Below are 20516 nucleotides of genomic sequence, written 5' to 3'. Positions count from 1 at the left end.
TTGACTTGACCATTTTTAAATTCCATAAATTTGTGTATATCACAAAACAAAAATGGAGTAGTTTCATAAAAATATCTCCCACCAAAATCCAAACCATCCAATAAATCAATCAATGAAAATATACATTTTCAAAATTAATATTACCCGCAATTTGTGTGAACCAGAAAAATAGAACCGTTTCTTTAAAATATCTTCAGCAAAAAATGTAAAAAAACTGGGTGGTATTTATATATTTAAAAAAACAAAATTATTTTAACCTTGATCTTTTTTTAAATATATTTTTTGGTGATGTTTTTTGCAAAAACAAACAGTTTTGAATAAAATGACACCCCAAAACGGTGAGTTACTTTAAAATAATAGTAACAACATTCCCCCCAAAAGTGTGACTTATTAGGTAAACCTGTTTTTAGGTTTATTTAAAATATAAATAATCATCAAAGTACGTAGTATTTTTCTTACTATACCATACTTGTCAACCTGTACGTTTTTGCCGTACAAAGTACGTTTATTATGCATTTTAAGACGTGTACGACGTACAAGGAAATCCGTACGGAAAAACGTAAATTTGTCAATTATGGATAGCATCCGGTATACACGACTATCACGAAACGGCAAATCAATCAAGTCAAACCAGTTCGCCGCGGTAGCCTCTATCTCAGTATTATATTTTTTTTTGTTGCAAACGAAGCGTGCGGTCTGATGCTACTGTGCACATGCGTCTGCCGCCTGGGGATTTCCCATCATGCATCGTTCCGATCACACGTGAACAAAGTCTTAAAAAACATCGGATTTCATGTGGCAGTTGTGTAGTGAAAGGAAGTGCGTCTCTTTTTAGAGAACCAGCTTTTTCGGCTCAACACATTTAAGAGATGCATTATATTACGAATTATTATGTTGTATAAAGAAGTTAAGAAAAAAGGTAAGCATAAAGAGTATTACTATTATTAAGTATTACTGTAGTATAATTTCTGTACTGTTTTTCCAGAAATTAAAGCAAAATTATATATACGGTCTCTGTTTTTAACCACAAAATGTGATAATTTGTAGTAATTTTGTCGTATTTCCATAGAAGAATTTTTGAATTATAGGATTACTATTTTTGTAGTATTTGTTTCAAAAATTAAAGCGAAATGATAAACAAGTCCCTAATTTCAAGCACTAAATTTAATACAGACGCTGCCCTACTTACAAAGGAGATCGTTGAATTTGTTCGTAAGTTGCTTTAGTGCTATATTTTATATGTTTAAGGTTTACATAAGTATGTTTAAGGCTTGTAAAAGTAACCTGTATTGTTTTGTACTAAAAAATAAACATTTAACTAAAATACTATGCTCTATAAAGATAAATAACGTTAAGTGTAACTTACTTTTGGAAGATGCGCTTCAAGAGGTCCTCCTCGGTGTTAGTGAGTGGCCGAAAAAAAGCCGTCCATCCATTTTCTCAACCGCATCAAGCTTTCTTATTCCACTTTCATTTCATATGAAACGGCTCACCTCTTCTTTACACTTTACACCAACCATATCGAATGGATGCACGAGATATTTAACAAATGTCAAGTTCTAGCGCGCTGGAAATACAGTACAGTATGTTTACACACGAACTAGAAAGTGGAAGCCGGATTTCTTCTTTGGGGTGGATGCTGCGTGATCTCTCAAAGAACCAAAATCCGGTAGCGGCGGAAAAAAAAACACTGTTTTTTGTGATTGTCACTCAAGTTATTTTTGGGCGTGAGAATTTTGTCATATATTAGACCGGTCTGTGGTAGAGAAAAGGTTGTGGACCACTGAATAGACAACATATGTCATTTTAAATGTTTCCAAATTTTCTCAGTCTGGCCCTCAGCTTGAAGCTAAACTTTTTGGGCCCTTCATCCGTTTGACTCCCTGCGCCATAGGGTCATCTCAGGGCCATTTTCTAAGTGAAACAGGCTTTTTTTCTCACCTTTACCCGACGAGGTCCTGGCCAGTAGGGGTTCTTGCGTATCCAGCTCCTCTGGGGAACAAGACAAAGAAATGAAAGATGGCAGCGCTGAAGTACTGGTGGCAGGTGTGGGTGAGGCTGGCTGCGGAATGGCCACGGACAGGAGAGGCCTGCCAGAAGAAAGGTTTTTGTCAGCGGACGATTGATATGTGCTGTAAAACATTCGGTTTCAAAACCTTTTGGAAGCCTGAGCGTCTGCAGTCCGTTTGGGTCGGTGGCGGTGCTGAAGCTTACATCGAACTCCCTGAGGGCAAGAACCCGTCTTGGAGAAATCCGGACACACGAGAGTGTGTTTCTTCTTACACTGAAAAGCACGTTATGGAAATTCGTTATAAAAGTCACTTTTTTTAAGATTTTATATATGTATTACCATAAATTCCGGACTATAAGCCGCTACTTTTTCCCCTAACTTTTAACCCTGCGGCTTATTCAGTGATGCGGCCAATTTATGTAATTTTTATAACGGCCGCCAGCGGCGCTCGAGTGCAAAAGGTAAGATTTAGACCGGTGGAATATATGCGCCCAGGAAGACTGCAACTTCTTGGCTTGACTAGCGGCGAGAAATCTTTCACTCTAGCTGGCCGCATGCGAAAGGCAACTTTTTCGCAAGTCTGCCAGTGGATCCTGACAGCGTGGCATCAAAAAATCCACCATCACCAACGAATTCCAAAAAGCCGGTCTGCTGCGTGACGGAGAGGAGGGCACAGAATCAGGAGTGGATGGGAGCGTGGGACGACGTCTATATGACAAAGTTTCTTTGCGTCACTGAAGAAGACGACTTTGATGGCTTCAGTTCTAAGGAGGAAGATGAGGACGGTTTACCGTGATTTTTACAAGTACGGTATGTTTTTTTAAAAGACCCGTTTACTGTGTTGCAAGCGTGTTGCTAGCGTGTTGCTACCATTAACTGCCCGGATGAAAGTTATATTATTTTTATTATTAAAGCTTTAAAAACTCTCTCTGTGTACCGTCTTTCTTTGTAAATATGTGTAACCATGTATAATATGTATTTGCAACAGTATATTTTTGTAATATATTTTTTTGTATTTATTTTGGACACTTATTCTGATATGTTTTGGACGGGCGAATTAAAAAGAAGGGGCGTAACAAACGCGGGCTGACGGGAAGTGGGGACCGGTAAAGGCGAGTGTTTGTGGACACGGCGGACAATAGTGGATATATATTTCTACCACCCTTACCTTTGGAAATATACACTTTTTTCTTTGGATTACTTTCAACGGGACCCGGACTCTGCCGGTCTGCATCAAACCTTAAGCACCGGTATCATTTTCCGTTTATTTTGCCAGCTGTGATTTTTGGACTGTCTACTTAAAATGAAGGATATTCAGTTACAATCGCGGTATTTAAAGTCGGGTCTGGGATAATTTTGTGTTTGTGTTACATTTTTTTAGTGTGGGTGCATGCGGCTTATATACAGGTGCGGCTTGTGTAAGTACAAAATCGGTTTATCTCTTAAAATGTGGTGGGTGCGGCTTATAATCAGGTGCGCGATATAGTCCGGAATTTACGGTATATATATATATATATATATAAATATATATACATATACAAGAAATAAAAGAAAGAAACAGTTAATCTATAAATAAAATAAAGATATGATAAATATCTTTATAAAAATAACATGAGATTGGGTTATTTCGGACCCGCTCTGATTGCAATGGGTGACGTCCGCCGAGCTTTGTTGAGGATGGGGGTCGCGGGGCGAGCTTTCACATGCATGATTGCAAGCCAGAATTGGTTGGGTGTAAATTGGAAGCTTCATTCTGGGCGAGATATGATCCCTCCCACCTGTCAGAGGAGCTAATTATATTTGCTTAGGGGGGCGTGTTCCAGTGCGAGCATCACTACCCCCCGGAGGAGCAAAATAGTCCCGAAATAGACTCAATAGAATGCTAGGGGGCTTCATGTTGATGTGCGTGGGAGAAGAGAATGTTTTTCCAGGAACTTGAAGGAGTCTCGCTCCTCTCAGGATAAGGCTGACGCTAAGCTAGCTGCTATGAGGTCCCTTTCCTCGCATGTTTCATCTGTGCCTTGTCAACACAATCCTTGGGATGTTGGGCGGGGAGCGAAGTTTTTTTAATTGCAACATTGGACGTTTTAAAAGGGACTTTGAGTTGTGGGAAAATTGCAATACACAGGGTTCTACACCTTTGTCCATTGATGTTTATTTGTATAGCCCTTAATCACGAGACTTTGTCAGGGCCAAATTCAAGCACTTTTTAAGGACTTTCATACCCAATTTTACAATTTCTCTAGTACCATTAAAATAAGAAATCCGGTGTGAATCATGTATTTAGCAGAGCGATTTAAACATGCATTTTTTAATATTGTGTGTGCAATTATCAAGACATATGTTTTTAAATTTTGAGTAAATCGCAAATTTATATGAGGATCCAAACAATACGTGTGAAAATATTTTTAGATAAATGTCTCCCCATATGGATGTTCAGTAAACATGACAGTGAAAAGTAGCTTACATTTTCAGTTGCAGGGAGTTGTTCCCATTATAATTTATTTATCTATCTACCCAGGTCATATCCCTCGAGATGATCCCATTTTAATCTACTACTTCTATACTATAATCTACTACTGGGAAACTTTGATATATTTGCATGGCCCATAAGAATGTCCATTGCTGATACATAATCCATGCACTAATACACATTTCATAGTGCCTTGTTTAGGTGTAACATGCAACAGTCCTCTTGGGCACGACCCATATGGGGGAATGACGCTCCTTAGAACAATGCCGTACAAACCAATGCCAGCTGCAGTTAATCACAAAGGAAGAAGAAACGCAATAGCAAAGCGAAACCACCAGAGAGCAGTGTTGGCGTCATTTTTAAGCAGACTTATTGAGAGAAAATCTAAAGCATTTTCAAACACTTTGGGGCAGGTTGCTAAGGAGGTAGAGCGCTCGTCTTGGGATCAAGGGATTCCAGTTCGAATCCCGGCTCGTCCGTGTTACATCTCGAAGTGTCCTTGGGTAAGACACTGAACCCCTAATACCCCTAATAAGCAGGTTAGCGCCTTAAATGGAAAGTGTTTTTGTAACATGGGGCCACTAAACCTAAATGAGTTCAAATACCCCTGGAAGCTATATACAGTATATACTCGCATATAGAACTATGAAATACCAAACTAAATCAGCGGGGCGACTTACATGCGTATGAAACAAAATAAACTCCAGGGGGCGCAAGTCAGGCTGTCGGTTTCGCTTTAAATGTAAATGGTCTGCATTTATATAGCGCTTTTCAAGTCAATGAAGACCTCCCGAAGCGCTATACTATGTGTTTCACACTTTTCCCTTTTACACACTAACTTACCGATAGCAGCGTCAACTACCCACGACCGGGGGCATTAGGGATTCAGTGTCTTGCCCAAGGACAATTCGACATATCACACGAAAGAGCCGAGAATCGAACCTGCAACCTCTTGATACCAAGACGAGCGCTCTACCTCCTGAGCTAATGCCGCCTTTACCGAGCTAAACTCTCGCTAGTCAGACTATCTCGCCTCAGGCGCTTCTCCCCCATTTTTTGCCACAATGGCCTTTGGCAACGCCATGTCTTCATGATTCCCCCTCAAGCAATCTTTTCTTCCTGTTAAATCAATTATGTTTTAAAGGGACCACATCTCATTTTATTGTGATATCGTGTGTTTTATTGCCTCTTTTCCCCATATTGTATGTGTCTCAAGAAAGTTAGTGTTATGGGTAAGGCGAGGGGGAAAACAGTGACAACAACGATCGAGCCCAAGAATCCAATCATTCTGAAATAGGAAAATGGTGTACAGGTGTCTGCCATCCAAATGCTGCTTAAAGATACAGTAAATGGATTAGCATTTTTATTTTGATCATTATTACCAGCAAATTAATCTTTTTATCCACGTATCTGAATAATTAGTGTTGTCTAGGTACATGTTTCATTTGTATTTTGGTTACGTTTTTCTTTTAGTAAGTGGCTATTTTAAACTAGTTTTAGGGGGTGGGCTTATATGTGACGTAGACTTGTATGCAATTATATACGGTTTATTTTATTTCTTTCTTCCTATTCCTGCACAAGTGGCTGCAAATGTCATTGCACTATTGTTCTGATGCACATACAATTTAGGCCAGTCTACAAGCACCAAGTTGGAAATATTGCTTATCTATCTTAATATTACTTTCATTTTTTTCTATAAAATATTTTCTGACTTGTTTATTTTGGACTGCCAAGATTAATATAGTTTTAAACAATGTACACTGCATTGTTATCAATTACAATGAGGACATCTCTATTCTAAAATTAGGTTTTGATTGATTGATTGTGTAGTACTAGGTTAAGACTAAAATTAAAAAAAAAAAGACAATATAATTGGAAATGGAGGCGGGAAAAATAGACAACAAGTTAATCCCGCATGAAGAGTTTTCTATTTGATTTAGGGAAGACGGGGATGTCTCATAGGTCTATTAGCGAGCTTTTAGCTGGGGAAAAAACAGGAAGAGTCAGCACTAAAATGAGCAAAAGAAGCAAAAAAGGAAAGAAAGTGTGTGGAGAGTGGCTATGAAAATTGACCACATTAAAAAAATATATGTACATTTACTTTATGGACAGATTTTTTTTTTAAAAAACAATACGCGCATTTACATTTTGGACGGTAGGCAGAAAAAAAATGAAATAAAATCACGACTCAACAAAATAAAAAGCACAGGAGGTACATGACTGCCACTGTAATGTAAAATATATATCTTACCTCATTGGGAGATTTTGTTCAATTTTCTACATATAAAACAGCAATTTGGCCATTTTTGTAGAAAGAGGAGAAAGTATGTGAAAACAAGCACATTTTTCTACTTTAAGGGTAATATTTTAGCTATGTGTCATACATTTGATTTTAAATGGTTTTTATTCCATTTTATTGTATTTGGTAAAATAAAAAAGCTTACCCCATTGGCAAGATTTCTTTTTTATTTTCCTCTTTTAATGAGACAATTTGGCTTAGTTAGGGAGGATTTGTGAGGATTTATAAAAAATACAAGATCTTAAAACATCTAGTACATGGTTCAAAGATTAGCTCATTTTCTGCATTTTTTCTGATTGTGGGGAAAAAAATCACTAATTTTTGCTACTAATTTCTGGAATAACAACTTATCACGTTACTATGTTTTTACTATGTTATTGCCAAGTTAATCTTTGCAGATAAGGTTGAAAAAACTCAGTCAATAATTATAATAGAAAACAACAATGACACAGATTTCAGCTGTTTTCAGAACAGGTCCACAGGCACCTGAGCTTTCCCTAGACCCCTGAGCTAGAGGTAAGATCGGGCCCAAAAAAAGCACCCGAGCCCGACGCAGGCCCGAGGGGTATTAAACCCGACCCGGACCCGGCCCGACTAATTAACTGGATTTGCTGGCCCGGCCCGAGGGGGCCCGAAATTACATATTTTATTTATAAGGAGGGGTGATTTATGATAACAAATTCAACTCTGCCTTTTGTTACAACATCTAGGCCTAAGTTAAATAAAACTGTATAAACATTTACATCTTTTATATTTCTGTGTCTGCACTGCAATCTGTCATTGACGGGTTTTTTTTTTTGAGGTAGCGAAAACATTTAAAGGCATCCGTCATTTTGACGACTTGATCATTGGGCCATAATCCACAGCAGCAGTAGTAGTACGCCTTTAAGATTTTAGCGCAGCACTTTCATTGAGGGGGTGTTGACATGTTGTCCCCTTTTCCGACTCCTATGCAAATTACCCCCCCCCCCCTGATCGTATTCTATATAAAACGCTTATTAAAACAATAAAGCGAGCTAATTATAATCATTGGGAGATCCTAGTCTATATAACGCGTTTATTTAAACAATAAAGCGCGATCGTATTCTACAAATTGCGTTTTTTAACGCGGATGAAAATCTCACCAACGTCAATGTACGCTTCCGACAAAAGCGATCGTATTCTATATAATACGCTTTAAAACAAAATAAAGCGAGTTAATTATAATCATTGGGAGATCGCGTTTATTTAAACAATAAAGCGCGATCGTATTTTACAAAATGCGTTTTTTAACGCGGATGGAAAAGTCACCAACGTCACTGTACGCTATGATTTCCGCAATCACAACTAATTGTACACAAATAATATTTATTTGATTTACTATAATATCCGTATGTAATGTCTTTTTTATTGTGAATGAAACCCTGGTTGCATTGGATCCCGCGGTGTAAACAAATTGTTGTTTTTTTCATCTAAAATCGGAGGGGGGAGGAATTTCCATAGGAGTCGGAAAAATAGCGATTACAGCTCCTTCTCCGTTTTATCCAAATTATTTATTTTATAACAAGTATTCCTTGGTCTAGTATCCATACATAGTTTAAGTATATATTTTAATGAACATTTAACACATTATTAATTAATTTAAAAAAAAAAAAAAAAAAAAAAAAAAAAAAAAAAGCAGGACCGAACCCGACCCGACCCGACCGTATGACTGACATTTCAGGGCCCGACCCGGCCCGAAATTGCCTCGGGTTCGGGTTCGGGTTCGGGCTCGGGCCATAAATCTTACCTCTACCCTGAGCTACATAATTTACAGTATGTAACTATATTTTTATGAAACAGGATAAAACATCTTGAAACGATAATACACACTTTTCTTTTTTCTCTTAAAAGTCTTCATTACTGTACATATTTTACCCTGGAGTGAAATGTCTGATCTTGTTACACACAATGTTTCACAAAATCGATATCAATAACATTAAAGGCAATTCTATTCTATTCAATTCAATGGGGTACAGACAAGACAGAGACGGCTTCTTCCCTAGGATCTTCACCTCCCTAAACAAGCACACAAAACTGAAAATATTCATCTCACAGCTTATTTGGGAATTTTTGTTACGAATCTCTATTCTTTCATTATAACTTGGGCCAGTCTCTAAGCACTATGTTGTAAATACTTTAGCTCATTTAGTTTTCCAGTCTTTTATCATATTTTTCCTCATTAAAATCTTTATTAAATGTTTACCCAGGTATCTAATCTCATTGCATACAATGTTTGACCACAACAGGGTTCATACACCTTTTTCATAGACTAATCCAAGCACTATTTAAAGACTTTCAAAGCCAGTTTTTCAATTTATTAATGGCCATTAAAAGAAAAAGTCCCGTGTAAATTATAAATTTTGATAAGCCACAAATATATCTGCAATTTACATATGCGATTTTTGATGTTGCGTGTGGATTTATCAACAAGTAATTTTTATTTAGATCTTGAGTAACTTGCAGATATATTTGTTTTTGAGAAAAATATCTCCCCATAATGGTGTAAACAACAGTAATATCTAGCTTACATTTTTAGTTGCTTGAAGTTCTTTCAATGACAATTTACCACTGGGAAACACTATCTTGATTTTTTGCATGGCCCATAAGGAATGTCCGTAATTAATTCATAAACCTTGCACTAATTAACATTTTATTGTGCCCTGTTGAGGTGTAGCTAACCCTAACCCTTACTAACTTCTTGGGCGCCACCCATAGGGGGCAATAAAGCTTCATAGGACAATGCTGTAAAAACTAATGCCGGCTGCAGTTATTCATGAGGGAAGAAGAAATGCAATGGCAGAGCAAAGCCTCAAGAAAGCAATGTTGGCGTCGTTTTAAAGCAGGCTTTTTAAAAAAACATGGCAATAATGAGAATTTACAAACATGTTTTAATCCTTGAAAACACATCATTAGAATTGAGGCCTTTTCAGGGGATTTATACCTCCCACATAAACCCTGTAATAATCAATATAAAGACAAAAGTATTCTATTCTAAAAAAAGTTGTGATCCAGTGCCTCATAATAGCACATTTTCTTTTAGAAAATGTTTTAAGAGCCCATAGGATATTCTGGCAAAAATCTTTGGAAAGTGCCACAGGTTTTCTACGCTGACATAAAAGATGCTACCCTAAAATACATACATTATTGATAAAATCTTCCAATTCGTGGAGGGTCATGGAGAGCTGCGACAATTACAGAAAGATGCAGTGGAGTCGAGAGTGTGTGAGGCAAATGAGGAGTGATGTGGGTAAGATGGGGAAGGGGAAGAATGGGCGCTGAAGAGCCGCTTTAACCCCGGAGACGCTGCGCTGTATGAAGGGCCGGCCCATAGCGCCATCCTCAGCACTTTTCGCTTCTATAATTACTGCCTGCTATCCATCATGGCTCCGCTCCAGCCTCACACGGCGGTGCTCCACAACAGTCACAAACACTAAGCGCATCAACTCAAAGCGCTTGAGTGCAATTTACAGTTTTTGGGGGAGAAGAAGATCAAGAAAAGACATTTATTTCGGACGGGACCATTTGGATGCTATAGACGAGCCACGGTATCATAATCAATCAGCCTAAACGACTTCCTAGAAAGATTTAGAGCATTTCTGTTCCTCATCAGAATAGGTTCATATTTTCTGTAGAAATAGCACAGCTTGGTTGTGTCTCCTCCCCAACTCTCAGTAATACAGTGGTACCTCTTCATACAAGCCTAATTCGTCCCAGTATAATGCTCGTATACCCAATTGATTGTGTAACAGGCAAATTTTCCTAATATGAAATAATTACCCCTTTAAGCGCCAGTAATATTTGCCTAAAATCCCCACCCTACCTAAAGTACATTGAATGCTGTTCTTGAACCATTTTGAGAATATGACTGGTTGTAATCTCTTTTAAAAAGTAAGACTCTGAAGTTTTGTCCCAAACTTAAATAGTCAAGTGCTACTAGCATTAGATAAACTGAGTTGGAACACACAGAAAAGAAGGTTTTTATCCTTGCCCGAATTATTATTTTTTTATTTTGCAAATAAATGCTTGCAGATGAGCGTAACAAAAACAAGTGAGACAATAGCTTGAAAAGCCTTACCTGGTACCTTGTCAAATTTGATGACAATTTGAAAAACTAAACATTGTATTTTACACATTTTTTTCTCAGGGTAGATTTAGGGGCTTCCAAAAGTGGCCATTTTGAGACAGTTTGCAACACAAAACCTTTGCAAATATGTATTTTACTTTGGCCATTTTTTAAACATTGTGAAAGAGTTGTAAATGTTTGACTTATTTTTCCAGAAGTCAAATCAATGATTGTGCACAGTTGCACGTAATAATGGTGCGTAAAAATGAATCACAAATTGCTTTACGCACGTTTAATTTCAGCTCTGATTTGAATACACATAAAGAAATTGTATAAATTTAGGTTGTAAATTTCATTGGCTAACCAAAGTGTTAATCATTCGAATCGGTTATGACTGGCTAAAGATATTCTTACCTACTAGAGGCGATATCCCTTTTATCAAACAGGCCTGATAGCCTAATGTCGGCTGTGGATCGTGAAAAAAATCCTAATATAGTCCGAAAAAAGGTGTCAGTCTAAAGGTCAGAGGATAACCAGCATATTAGGAATAATTTTACGAGTCTGTTCATTTTTAAAGGGGAGTTTCGGAGGAAACAAACAAATTATAAGAAGGATCGTCAAAAAAAGCAGACAGACATGCTTTTGGGCATTTCTTTTTATCTGTTGGGATCATCGTTTGTATTGGAGTAAATATTTTACACTGTTTGATTTTCTGGATTGTCCCAAATGTAACAAAGCCATTTAGTTTGAGTAATTGGTAAGTTCACTACTTTTCGGACATGTTTCAGACTGATCGCGGTGTGTCTGTGATGCGTATATTTTAAAATGGCCATGTTATCTTAAATACCAAGGGTATAAACGTTCCTATGATATGTAGCATGACATATTTCAGTGACTGGTGACATTGAACAGACACGTATTTGTTTATCAAAGGTCCGGCAGGCAATTGGTCCGTTACGGACCTCCCAAAAGCATAAACCTAAATAGCTAGAGAACACATCTTCCTGATCACTAAGACATATACAAATAGTAATTAAACATGAAAAATACAGTAGCGAGGTGAATACGATAATTATAATGACATAAAATGCAAGTTTATTATGAGGGAGTCGCATAATGGAAATGTGCGTGTGGCTAAGGGGGAGTGATGGAGACGAGACTGTTGATACAAATGCACTTACTGTACACTTTAAAGTAACTGTAACATGCCCTTTCAGCTGTATTTGCAACGCTTTCATTTTCTAAATGTCTCATAAAGAAAAACGTATCCAAGGAGACCCGTCTCTGCCTCCCCTTTAAACTGTTACAGAAATGCGTAAGGAAAGTGTCATTAAAAAGAGCTGTAGTGCGACCAGTGAGCAGTCTCTAGTGATAGCCTCTAGGAATGCTCGTAAGATTTTTTGACGAATGTGGAGGATATTTTTGTTCAAAATAGATCTTGGATATCGACATTCACACGTTCAAAGGCGCTTGTATATAGAAGCAAGACTTGGAGCTTGGACGTAATCAGTTGCATGGCTCATGAGCCGTTATGTTCTATAGAAGTAGAACAACTTCATCATGTCTCCTTTCTACCTCTTAATAATGTGTGCGAGGAACCGGAAAGCTCAGCTATGGACAAAAGACAGTTGAGATTCTATGAAGCTAGTTAATTGGTCGACAAGTCAATATATTGTCATTTGTGTTAGTGCTCTTTTGGTTTCGGAATTTCCTTCCGAGTATTCCATTTAATAGTTTATTTTTGTAATAAAGAACATGTGAAATATGAAAATTCTGGCAACATTAAAGATACAGTGTGGCCTACAAAGACATAGATCTTTCTTTTCTGGATTATATCCCAGTTTTACCTGACCATGCAAAAAAAAAAAAAAGAAATCCAGGCGCTACCAGAAGCAGCAGAGATCATCTCCATCCCCAACTCATTAAAATATGTAGGAGGTGCACAACAGACAGCTTTTCATTGAATGTATTATTCCCCTGTCCATTTAGTGAGCTCTACCCCGCAACAGAAATAATTTCTTCTGTGTTTTTAAGCATGTGTTGTAGCATTTTACCTTTTCTCCTTCAGAGCAGTAACCTTTGACAAAGTCTTCACAAATCTTTGCTTTGTGGGAAACGTAGACGTGACTGTAAGGACAGTTGCTGTTGTTGCAGATTCCTTTCAGGAAGTACGAGCAAACAGGCATCTGCAGGAAGAAAAAAAAAATCACTCATTGTTGCTCGTAAAAAGTAGGGATGCACTAAATTTTCAGCCAAATAATGTTTCTTTTACATTCGAAAAAGAAAAACTAAAGCCCAAAAAAAGCTTCAGAGAGAACAATGTTGTGATGACGTCACATCTTAGGTGAGATAAGACGTTCGAAACTGGCTTTGACTTGGGGGCGGAGTTTGTGCATATTTCATTTTGCACACAAGAAGGAAAGATATAGGTCAAAAAAGAGCTCTGCCGAGCTTTTACCAAAAGACATTTTTGTAAATGCTAGTCAGACTTTGGCCAGTGTTTACATGCCAACACGACAGAGCTAACTTACTACTGTTGAGCCTTTAAATATGTAAACACACGTTTTGTGTGTGACATTCATGTTTGTTCCCAAAGTTTTTCTTTGCTACTAGCCAAACTTTTACTGATGTTTACATGCTAACACTACAGAGCTATCTATTTACAGTTTATCATTTTTAATTTGTAAACACGTTCATGCGTAAAATGGTGTAATTTAATTTATGGTGGTGAATAAGTGATAGTAAATCGTTTGTTGGCTTGGACTGCATAAAACTACCTCAACCACTATCATCAGCAATTCCCTCCATTTTCCTGTTTACCTGTCACTATTCACACGCTCGAATAAACTCTTCCTTTTTCATCTTTCTTGGAGTTTGGGTTGTCGATTGGGCTGTGCTAAAACAGGCCTTTTCTTACTTTCATATTTTAATTTCTACACTAGCAATTATATATATATATATAAAAAAAAACGAGGAAAAAAATTGCGGGGACTATCATGACCTTACTCAACCAGCACTCCCCAATCTTCCTCTCCTCAAAAATAAATGTGTACAGCCCCGAACAGCTTTGATTAAAAAAAAAACAGATAAAGACAAGCTAGGCACAGTGGAAAATAAATTATAACGGCTATTTGAACTCAGCCGGGCATCTGTAACACATACTCAATAAAAAAAAACATTTAAATCTCCACTTTTTAACAACACCACATACGATTTACCCCACCTTTATACATCTTTTGTTACTTTAAATAAGTACTTAAAATCAGAATTTAGTAATGTGCCAGTCAGTTATTTATCATTTTACATTGTACTTTTTTAGCAAATCAGTGCAAAATAAATACATTTGTGTTGCTGTTTTGGTCTTTCTGCCCAGGGTTTGCTTTTCAGTTTAGGCCCAACATTTTTATTTCAACGAATCCCTAGTAAAAACAGATCATTTGAATTCCAAAATGCCAGCAAGGAACAAGAGAAGAAGAGTAACGGGTAAAGAATGAGGTGCCGAAGATGGCCATTACAAGCCATTACACGGGTTTGTCAACAGGTGGGCCGCTTTGAAACCGCAAGATGGGATCCGATTTGCTCCGCTGAGCAGCTGAATAACCTTAATTGCCGTCGGCAGTGGTGAGCGTGCCAGGGGTAAACCTAAATATAGCTTTCAATGGGGGGGTTGAGCTCAGGGGTGGGCGGTCAGGGGACACCCGGCCCTAACCACACAGAGTGGGGATGGGATCGCTAATTAACTGCTCCAGAAATATTTATATATGGACCGGCTCTCATCGTGTTTTTATGTACGCAAGTGGAGGATTAGATGGAGCGAGCGTGGGTGGGGTTGCGGATCCCGCGTGCTTGCCGCAGTGTGGGGCAGCTCTGAAGTATTTGTGGACCCCGATACAGCACTCCGGATGGGGTTTGGACGGGTGCCGTGTGCATAACTCCCGAGCCCCTCTCACATATCAACTCCTCACTACTCGTATAACCAACTCTCGGGTGTACTCAAGAAACACGAACAAGAGCTCAACAAGGCAGGTGGGCTGCCAACAGCTGAGCTCTCTGGGATTTTTCGGTTTGACGACTCACACGTGTGTAGTCGTGTTGTTCGTCTTTGCAATAAATGAATCAAGACGCAAAAGCAAAGACACAACTTTCCTTTTCAGGCGACTAACTCCTGCAAGTTATCCGATAGGTTCCGCATCCAAAAGAACATGTCAAGGGGCTTGCACGTATGAATAAAGTTCATAGACCCCTGGGGATACAACACTAATAATGTTCTGAGGTGGGAATCGCAAAGTAAAACTGCCTTATACCAGGGATGGAAACCTAGGTTGATTAGCTTCGAATCCCTGGTACCACAGTTAAGAACATTCAAATAAAAACATTGTAAGTACTACTGACGTGTAATATACGTTCATAGGATTAAATAACATAATAGATAAATATACAGATAAAGCTTATTTGTTCTGAAACTCTGGTAGTCCAGATAAAAACCTTCCACAAAAAATAGTATATAGTTAATACTATTTATGCATAATATACACACCATGTGACAAAATAAGATATATCAATATAAACATAAAGAAAAAATAATTTGAGCTGGTACAATTGGAGAAGCAGATCGATGCAGGAGGGAGGAGAAAACGTCAACAGATTCAAAATTAAACTGATTTGAAAACTTCCACTTGCAAGGACTGTCATGTCCTTAGAACAGGGGTCTACAACTTAGTGCCCTCTAAGGAAAACTGAGGTGCCCACGGACCTGTTCTGAAAATAGCTCACCATCAAGTAAAATCATTTATTTAGTGGTTGACTGAGTCTGTTAACCCTGATTTCAATAATTAACCAGGTAATAACGTAATAACAACATGATAAGTTGTTATTTTAGAAATGCATATAAAACTGGAGGCCCTTTGGAGACCCCTGCCTTAGAAGATTTCCTTCCGTTAAATGCCTTCTTAACTTAATTGCTAAGCGTCGATTGGTTCCAGCCATGCAAAAAAATCAAGGATAGCCGTTTGTGTGCCTTCTTTGTATTTTCTGATAGTTGCAAGCTTCCTTTCAATAGTTATCATGTTTTTCTCCTTTTAGCACCATTACAAGCCTTGGGACAAATACAGTAAAAAACACTCAGTATTTCTTTACTGACTGACTAAATCTTTACAAAGCACAACAGAATCTAAACTGAAAGAAGAGGGAGAAAGGCATTGAGGGAGGAAGTTCAGCTAATGATGTACTGGCATTTTTCTGAGAAACAGTTGGTCATTTTATATGATAATGACCATTGGCAGCCAGATCATAAGTCATAAACTCAATTTTTCGAGTTTCCGGGCTTGCAAAATAATTTGTTGTTGATGTGGTATATAGTGAGAAAATTTATGTAACATGGGGCTGAAAAAACATCTCATTCCACACCGTAAAATGAACATAACAAGGTGGGGTCTCCATATCCCAGGGGTTTACTGTATATAGAAGCTTAAAAGGGGAGTTGAGTCACAAGCTCCAACGCCAACAAGTCGAATCCGATCCCGATAACCGTACCCAACAGAGTTATCGTGTAGCTGCATACCGAAAAGCCCATAAAACACCATGTACTGTAGGTCCCTTTTAGGGAGCAAGAGTGATTTACCTTCTCCTTAGCGACCTTATGGGAAAAAGGGCACGCTCCTTCTGCTTGCTTGCACGTCCCACGCAGAAATCTGGAACAAAAACATTGAAAAATATGATGATTTGCTCAAAATGTTTAGCTAAACAATGCATTATTAAAATTTTTCTTCTGGTGAAAGCATGTTTCTTACCTGGTGCAAACGGCAACTTTGTCTGGGTCGTGGATGTAAGGACAGCTGCTGCCACGGTTGCATTTGCCAAAACGGTTGTAGTACATGCAGTACTGCCTCTGCTTCTTTTGACGAGCTTGTCTGATGATGGCCAGGCTGCGCTGGACGGCGCGACTATTTCGGAAAAACACAAAGCGGTTTAAGCGGGGGAATTCCAGTACACAGAGATCCCTCCGTTTTTCGCAGTCAATGGGGACCAAAAACACCTTCAAAAAGTGAAAATCTGTGATGTGGGGTCCACCTTCATAAAAGCCCCCAAAGGATTAAGCTTATATCAAAATGACGTCACTACCCACTCAGAGCATATGCAGTTGAAAAAACAAAATTGGAGGGCCACTCTTCAGTGTAAGGATGCAATTTAGAGACCGCCTGGCTGGTTGCACGCTAGCATCGGGTGTCCTCAAATGGAGACAGACCCCTGCCATGATTTAAATAAGACCGTCCCAAATGTAGCGGCTTCCCACAAATTGTAGCACTAAGTTATCCCTATCATGGCTAATGGACCTGACGTTGGCAAGATAGTCCACAGCAGTGGTTTAGGAAAGTTCTTATTCTGGCCGTAGCAGTAAGCTAGGTCTGCAGACTCATGATTGTTTTCTCTCACGACGCCACCTCAGTTGATTTTCCAGATCCGATAACAATCTATGAAGCACCCAGTGGTGATCAGCATTTCTTTGCGTTCTTCTGACTTTTCTAAGAGTCCGATTTTATTGAGAATATTTATTTTTAATGTAACAGGCCGCTAAAAGTTAGCTGTAGCCGTGGGGCGAGATTGTTTTTTAAACTGCGCGTTCCCATCCCCGCAGTTTGATTGACAGCATACAGGAGCCCATCAGAGCCACCCAAACAAACTGTCACATCAGCCTATCACAACTGTGCACACAGTCACACCCACCAACACAGAGCGCCCTCAGAGCGCTCTCTAACAGAACACAATGCACGATACATTGATATTAATGACAACAATGACAAAATCAATTCATTTAAAAATCCGGGAAGGAGTGAAGCAGCAATAACCGAAGCGTGAAGTAGCAATTTTAAATTGGACGTGTATCCTCTCTAAATCTTCATTGTGTGTGCAGGGCACTGGTGGTTTTTGCCAAAATCAGACTTGTGATTGTACAGGCTTCTGAACTTTAGCGGTTACATGGAGTTTTTTTCCCTATATTAGAATATATTTTGATTTTCTTTAGAAGTACTAGTACAACTGAGTGCCAAAGATTGGCAAATTGTTGATCAAGGTTGCAAGCCGCGCAACCAAGTCCGAAAATAAGTGCCGTAATCGTGACACAATGAGTTACTTTTTAGAACTAAACATGCACCAGGTGGAGTGTAAATATTTGAATGTTTTGTACTCCTTTAGAAGATCGTGACGGCAATAAATTTGCTTTACGTGTGCTGCTATGAGATATCTTTAAAGCTGCAATATACATTGCATTTGCCCAATATTATGTATCTATTTTTAGTAATTATCTCTACGAGTATGTACAGCTAAGATAATGACACTTGATTTGAATGAGTGATCTTCTTTTTTGGGCCACGGCATGTGTGACAAGCAGTATTGTAGCATTATTTCGTGTTTAGAAGTGATGTATTTTCAAGTCATGGACACTATATGTATTTTCTGCAATAGCTATGTCAGTATTATGGTGGTCAGTTATCGGTATCATATGTTATGTGTAGGAAAAAACATTTCTCGTGAATCACCAGTTGTCAAATAATCCAAAGTATATAACTTGAGTGCTTACCTGGCAAAATGACGAGGACTATGAGGGTTGACAGAAGAATTGACAGAAGATACTTGGTAAAAACTACTTCCTAATTAAAGAAAAAAAGCCAAGTTACTATTATTTGATGATAGAAAAAACAAGATTATCTAATTATGACAAAAACAGATGCACAATATTTTACATATTTCAGAAATGGAAAATAGCGGTCGACCTGTTCTATTGATGGACGTGTTGTGAGAGATGTTTCGTGACAGCTTATTGGCTGACACTCGGTATATAGCCCCTCGAATCCAACACATTCTATCTTGTTTCCAATAGTTATTGGTTGGTGACTGTCTGTTGGAAGATGACCTCTGACGACTTTGAAGAAATGTCCTGTGGGACAAAAAAAAAAGACATGAGCTCAAAAAATGTCCACAAATATCGTTTAAAGATCTTATACTTTCATTAATAGTTGGGTCAAACAATATTTTTAAAATGGGGAAATACAAGTAGAACTATTTGTGGAGCTAGGAAAAAAGTTTTCAATAGGGAGAGTCTTCTTTTCTACTTTATTTGCCCCTTGTCTGAATGGTTTACAGAGACCCATCGCTACTTTGCGCTTTGGTTATTGCTGGTTCACTCCTTCTTGGATTTTTAATTGAATTGTCTTTATTGTCATTGATATCATCGTATCGTTTATTGTGGTCAGAGAGTAAGTGCCGCATGGGGTAAATTGTGTGTGCGTGTATCGGGTGGCCGTGACTGAGTGCACGACTGTGATAGGCTCATGTATGCTGTCAGTCAAACAGCATGGGTGGGAATGCGCAGTCTACATTGCTGAAGCAAAATAAGCTCGGCGCACGGCTACAGTCTGCTTTTAGTGGCTCGTTACATTGAAAAGAAATTCATCAATTCAATCAGACTCTGAGGAATGTCAGTAGAGCGCAAACAAACGGCTAATCACCACAAAGTGCTCCAAAAATTGTTAGCGGGTCCAGAAGGCGGCGTCGGGAGGGAAAACAACAGCGAGGCTGCAGGTTGGCCCTACTGCTACCGCTAAGCTAATAACCCTCACAATAATAATAATAATAATAATAATTTCCTTGTATTGTCATTCTGTGTAACAATGTACACAGAACGAAATGTCGATTGCACCTGACCCGTTGTAGCGAGCCGATGCAGCCGCAGCCAACAGAGGGCGCCGCCGACCACTTTTTAAGTCTTAGGAATGACTCGGCCGGGGCGCGAACCACCGCCCCGGCCGATAAGCTACCCCTGCGGAGCCTGTAATTCAGCAACGCCAGATACATTAACCACGACATAAATAACCTGGAGTTACAATTTATGGGAAACAGCTACATTTGGGACTCTTTTTTAATCATCACGCATACTTTGCTCAAATCGAGGACACCAGATGCTAGTGCGCAGCTAGCCGACTGCTTTCTAGACTGCTTTCTAACTCTGAAAGGAGAAGCACTCCAATTTCATTTTACTTTTGTATGGTGACAATAAAACATTCCACTCAACTGCAATTATGTGTTGTGTTATTATTTGTAGATATATAGTTGCTATAATGTTACAGTCATATTTTCTTAGTCGGTAATGACATCATCTCGCGGTATGTAGAACTCTTTGGAGGCTTTTATGAAGGAACGATGCTACATCATCAATTGGTTTGGAGCTCAAAGTTCAATTGTAATTTGGCATTCCTTAAAAAGAATAAGAATGGTCTGATTAACGCCACCAATCTGAGAAGCGAGTTAAGATTCTAAGACAATGTACAATGATAATGTTTAGCTGTAAAATGCAAACTAACTGATTTGTAAAAATGAAGACTCAGTTTCTCTGCTGCATTTTATCCAAACAAATGTCTGTCAGCTCTTCCTCTGTGCAGAATTTAAACTCCTTGGCAAAGTTCATAGTTTTGACACATTAGACAGACAAGACGTAAAAAAATCAGAGTAAGGTCGATTTTTTTTAGCTCTCAAATGAAAGGACATCTAAAATCATCAACAAATTATTTTGCAAGCCCAAAAATTTGAAAAGTCTAGCACCCGTAAAAGCTGACCAGTCAAAGAGGGTGTTTGTTCAACTATGGTAAAATTATCT

General features: G+C 38.5%; 1 protein-coding gene across 1 annotated transcript in view; it reads right to left on the bottom strand.

Moving 5' to 3' along the window:
* The window catches only part of zc3h3 (zinc finger CCCH-type containing 3), a 54731-nt gene that overhangs the window by 739 nt on the left and 33476 nt on the right, over nt 1-20516 (bottom strand). The window contains exons 5-11 of the mRNA XM_088350170.1: nt 18637-18800; nt 18444-18513; nt 16657-16809; nt 16488-16557; nt 12922-13053; nt 2157-2284; nt 1942-2090 (exon numbers count right to left, since the gene is read on the bottom strand). Coding sequence (XP_088206296.1) covers nt 1942-2090; nt 2157-2284; nt 12922-13053; nt 16488-16557; nt 16657-16809; nt 18444-18513; nt 18637-18800 — 866 coding nt within the window. The remainder of the gene's footprint in view (nt 1-1941; nt 2091-2156; nt 2285-12921; nt 13054-16487; nt 16558-16656; nt 16810-18443; nt 18514-18636; nt 18801-20516) is intronic.

This window comes from Urocampus carinirostris, chromosome 12 (assembly GCF_059441175.1).
Source record: "Urocampus carinirostris isolate Australia breed hairy pipefish chromosome 12, RoL_Ucar_1.0, whole genome shotgun sequence".
In the NCBI taxonomy this organism is placed as follows: domain Eukaryota; kingdom Metazoa; phylum Chordata; class Actinopteri; order Syngnathiformes; family Syngnathidae; genus Urocampus; species Urocampus carinirostris.
This window is presented reverse-complemented; position numbering and strand designations above follow the sequence as displayed.